A 5,073-nucleotide genomic window follows, 5' to 3' on the forward strand; every position below is an offset into this window, starting at 1 on the left:
CTAAAAAAAAAAAAAAAAGGGGCTATAGTTTGTCATATCATGACCGCTGCACTGTCTGCAACAATTTTGCATGCTGAAATTTTAGTGTGACCTCAGCTTAATACCAATTTAGTTTTCTAAAACATGTGACGAGTGGTTACGAAAGCAATTGCAGTAATAAATACTGGCTTTGCATATCTGTATACAAAGATTTTTTTTGGATTGAATAGAAGAGGCCAAAAGCTCTTTGCAAAACACTAAAAGAGAGAAACTGTTTTCAATCGTAATATTAGCTAAAAAAAAAATAAATTATAAAACAAAAAAGCCCCTAAACCTATGCAAATCTGTTTAACAAAAAAAAAAAAAAAAAACCTACTACTAATAATAAAAGTTTACATGGATATCACAGGTTTGTAAATGAATTCAAATTTATTGCAAAATATAATGTGATTCACAAACATCAAATTTAAAAACAAAAATGCAGCAAATGTACCCCATTTGTTCAATAGTTCACAGAATTGATAACATTCTGATATTAAAAATCTGTGTCTACTCCTCACAAACCCAGTTTCTCACAATCAATGGCATTGACCACAATTAAAAAAGAAAACTAAATAAACTTAAAAACATGGCAATGTATGGAAGTGCCATAATTAAAAATCCATCGGGAGCATTATTCCAGGAAAAACAACTAAACTGTTGGCAAAAAATGGCTTATACAGTGACTTCAGAGTGAAGATGCAGTCATTATGAAATGTCAGTCCGCTACTTTGTGACCATCCATCAGCCAATCACATTGCTCGACTGCGCTGACCGCGGCACAAATAATACGTCAGAACATCTTGCTTTTCTTGATTTCCACAGGCAGAAACTCCCGTTCACATCCACAGTGTTAGTTGATCGTTGGTGCAGGTTTTTTGAGGTGAGATTGTGGGCGAAACATCACAAGGAAACGAGTTCATAATACGGATAACCAGTGTTTTTTTCCCCTCTGTCCCTATTTTTCGTTTCACGTTTGCGTGCTTATTGAAAACATTGGGCGGTTTATGTCGCAAACTCATGGTAGCCATAGGAGTCTGAGACAAAGTCACCTAAAGGGTGAGACAGAGCAGAGAAGCACAGAATTAGACGTCTTCTGTGTTTGGCATGCCATGACAAACGTCACCGGGCATGAGTCAAGGATGTCAATCAGTTATCACCAAGGTCAAAGATAGTTTTCTGTGTGTTTGTTTTTTTTCTTTCTTTCTTTTTAGATTTCTCTGCTCCGGTCACCCTCAAGAAGGTCTTTCCTCAGAAAGTGGCGTTGGCATGTTGGGAACATTTTTCATTTTTCGCCAAGGAAAGTTTGCGTGCCATGGCACAACAAAGCAGAGAAATGTAAAATCAAAAGTAAAATACAATAGCGGACACTCGCATTAAAGATATCATTAACACATCCCCAAAACTAGCAGAGGAGCAGTTTAAATAGATCCAGAGCAAAGTGCACAGACTTCTTAACTTGAGATGCAGTCAAAAATAACAGAGGAAATTAAAACGGCAACAACTTGTGCCATAAAGACAAGACTACTTAAAAGACAACAATGCTAAAAGATACAAAATAAAAAAAAAAAGAAGAGTAGATTCAATGGCACCAGTGAGAAATAGGAAAATACTCACTGTAGCCAAAGTTGTTATTGCCGCCATATCCATACGTTCCATATCCACCTAAAAGGGGACAAGGATATAAATAAGAATATTTATATGTTCAAATGCAAGTCAACAGGACTTTTGTTTTATTAGACACAATTAGAGGCATAATTCATGTATAAATCATAGCACAAGGAAGCCATTAATTATAAAAACCACAATATTTAGGGTTGCAAAATTTCACCACTTTTCGATAAACTACTTTAAAGTCATAATTCAGCACACAAATATATCTGAAAAGTACCATGTTTCAACCAGTAAAGATATGGTCACAAATTTAAGAATTCTCACTATTTGACCATTTAATTAATGCCATAAATATTCATATCAAAGTATATTTTAAAAATAATGCATTAATTTGAATACTACTATTTATATATATATATCAATGAGAATTAGGGCTGTCAAAATGGCTGAAAAACTAAATTCGAATTTTATACTTAAATATTATCAAAATTCGAATTATATTCGAATTTAAAATGCATAATTTCAGTTATGGTGAAGAATAGCTTTTGGCTTCTCTTCTGAGGCCACAAGAGGGCACATGGAGCGAAATATTACTAATGGACGTTCATTCAAAGCATAAGGACTATCAGTGAAGAAAGTGCATAATGTTTAAAATAATGTTTATAAACTAATTAATGAATTAAAGTTGCTTAAAGGGATCATATGATGCGATTTCAAGTTTTCCTTTCTCTTTGGAGGGTTACAAGCTCTTGGTGCATAAAGAAGATCTGTAAAGTTGCACAGCATCATGTTTGTATGCATAGTTTAATACAAAGGGTGGAAAACCAATCAGAGAGTACATTTTTCCATTTAAAAACATGAGACACAGTGGGATGGGGAAAAAAAACCCCGCCATAAATTCTCGATATGTTTTTTTCAAAGTTGAACTTGCATTAATTTTACATGGCTTTCTAAACATGCGGCTCTTTTGTGCGAGACATGAGTGCAACGGTAATAGATGTCCCTCTAGAAAATGTGCGAAATATGCGTTGTGTGAGCGGCTTGTTTTCAGTTTTGAAGTAAACAAGATCTTCTCCGCATTGATGTTCTCTTTTTCCGCAATATTTTTAATGAACAACGCAGCAGTGCCGCATTCTAGTGGCTTCAACTGGATAGGCTAACAAAAACATTATAATGCAACGACACTTACATCCTCATCGCATCTCGTGCGCCACGATAAGGCCTCCTTAACGCACACCTAAAACTCGAATGCAGCATTTTTCATTCGAATGTGGATTTTTATTTTAAATTTGACGAATATTCAAAATTCTAAAAATTTTTGGACAGCCCTAATGAGAACGCCAAAACAGTACTCAAAAACAGATGGGAAAAAGGTTATATATGGTACCATTCCTTGAATAGGCTTAATTGTGTGAGAATAATAAATGTGAGAGAAAGCTTGAGCCCTAATAACCAGTTTGCATTTATGATCTCAACTATGTACACTCATAATTTCAGGGAATTTCATGCCTTTTCCCCATCACTACACACAAATCAGTTTTTGTAAACATCAAATATCAAACACTTATTTTGCATTTGTTCCAAGTGTAAAGAATTGAGGATTAACAGTTAATCGCAAATAATTTTCCCCACCAGAACTGATGTCAGAAACTTCAGAGTGTCAGCTACTGTTAGCCGTAGCTTTTATCCATATTTAGTGAAAGTTAAGTACTTAATTGTTTGATTTGTTTGTCTAAAATAAAAGCCTAATGCAAACGGATGCTTTCAGACAGCACTATAATTGTACCTTGATTGAATCCTCCTCCATTGTTAAATCCCCGGCCTCTGCCCCTGCCACGTCCTCTTCCTCTGCCCCTGGGATTGACCGCCATGTCAGCAGGCGGCCCACTCATCATCCCAAATCCAGCGGGGTGCTGAAATGAGCAAATCAGTCAATTATGCACAGGATATATACGTGAAGATCATAATGACACTAAAAACAGGAAGAGCCAGGCGTACCATTGGAGGCATTTTATTCTTCTTATTTGCCTCCGAGTTGGAGCCTTCTGGGAAGAGCTTCTCCAGGGCTGCAAGTGCTGCGTAGGCCTTCGCCACCTTTTTATTGGATCCGGTTCCCTGAAACTTCTGTCCGTCGATCTCCACCTGGAGCGAAAAATAGAGAAAAGGTGCAGCTTTTTTGATTTGATCTGTCTAGAATATATAAGATGAATTTAATGAGAATTTCACCTTACAAACACGTCATATGAAAAACTAGAATGTGTCTCTGAGTTTGTGTCCTCACCTCCATGACGAAGCGTTTGTCGTGGCTTCCACCAGTCTCAGAGGTGAGCTCGTATTTTAGTCCTCTGCGTTTTTCATTCAGCTCCATGACCGGGTTTTTTCCATGTTTGGTTAGGATGGGCCCCTGCTGCCGAGCGCTCTGAGAAAGTGAAGGAACAACAAGCACTTATAAGACTGAATAACATACATTACTAGAGGTTTCGTGTGATTTAGTCAAAATTAAACCACAATTAATTGAATTTGCACTTTTCTGCATGTAGAACCTTACTGTTAAAGTACGTTACTCAGTGATGCTGTACACTACTGTTTAAAAGTTTAGGATCGGTAAGATATTTTGGTCAAGAACACAGTTGTGAAATTCCTGTTTAAAATAACAGTTTTCTATTTTAATTAGGGATGTAACGATTACCGGTTTGACGATAAATCGTGATAAAATACCTCACGGTTAGTATTACCGTTTCATATTTTAATTATCACTATAACCGTATTCGATTACCGCGATTTGAACAACTGAGGATAAATAAATACTGTACTGCACAGGGCTCCAGAGTGCGACCAAATGGGTGCATTTTGCGAGAATTTTTTCTGCCCATGCAACTAAATTTTGTGTGCAGTCACACTGGCGCGACCACCGCATTGTTCATTCATAAGCGCTGCATTTCTGTTGCATATGAGAAACATCAAATGGCAAACAAAACTGAAAGCATAACGAAACCGCGCTACTCGTTTGAACTGCGCAGCGCTTATAGTGTAGAGCCTGGTTTATACTCGCCGCGTCAGGAGCGCGAAGCTGCGTGCAGCAAAAATTAAGCGAATATTGAGGAAACGATGGATGGTTTTCATGCTGAAGTAAAGTAAAAGACCGCTTCTTAAACCAAAGGTGAACATGCTGGTATTCTTGTGGGGGGAAAAAACATGCAAGCACTGTCACCGACAGCAAGTTTAGTTTTACTCTTCTTTTTGTTTTCATTTTGAAAAGCTTGTTATCTTTGCCGTTTACCTCACGTTATGCTATGGAGGCTCTCTTTTTTATTTATTTGATTCCTCAAGTGTTTGCTAAACGTTCTGTAATTTATTAGTCGGTATATAATACAGCATGTGATGTATGCCATGCTTCATCTTATTCATTTTTGTTAAAGGGGTCATATGATGCTTTTTTAG

The 5,073-nt window shown here is 36.9% G+C and overlaps 1 protein-coding gene across 4 annotated transcripts in view; it reads right to left on the reverse strand.

Moving 5' to 3' along the window:
* The window catches only part of LOC107659573 (interleukin enhancer-binding factor 3 homolog), a 34,621-nt gene that overhangs the window by 4,818 nt on the left and 24,730 nt on the right, over positions 1-5,073 (reverse strand). For 2 of the 4 annotated variants that reach the window (XM_016448578.1, XM_016448577.1), the window contains exons 15-19: positions 3,914-4,051; positions 3,631-3,774; positions 3,419-3,545; positions 1,636-1,683; positions 481-1,070 (exon numbers count right to left, since the gene is read on the reverse strand). In XM_016448578.1, coding sequence (XP_016304064.1) covers positions 1,024-1,070; positions 1,636-1,683; positions 3,419-3,545; positions 3,631-3,774; positions 3,914-4,051 — 504 coding nt within the window. In that variant the 3' untranslated portion in view covers positions 481-1,023. Of the gene's footprint in view, positions 1-480; positions 1,071-1,635; positions 1,684-3,418; positions 3,546-3,630; positions 3,775-3,913; positions 4,052-5,073 lie in introns of those variants that run through there. The other 2 variants (XM_016448576.1, XM_016448575.1) reach the window with 1 other exon arrangement.

The sequence above is a fragment of the Sinocyclocheilus anshuiensis genome, unplaced genomic scaffold (genome assembly GCF_001515605.1).
Source record: "Sinocyclocheilus anshuiensis isolate Anshui unplaced genomic scaffold, SAMN03320099.WGS_v1.1 scaffold1277, whole genome shotgun sequence".
NCBI classification, from domain to species: Eukaryota; Metazoa; Chordata; class Actinopteri; order Cypriniformes; family Cyprinidae; genus Sinocyclocheilus; species Sinocyclocheilus anshuiensis.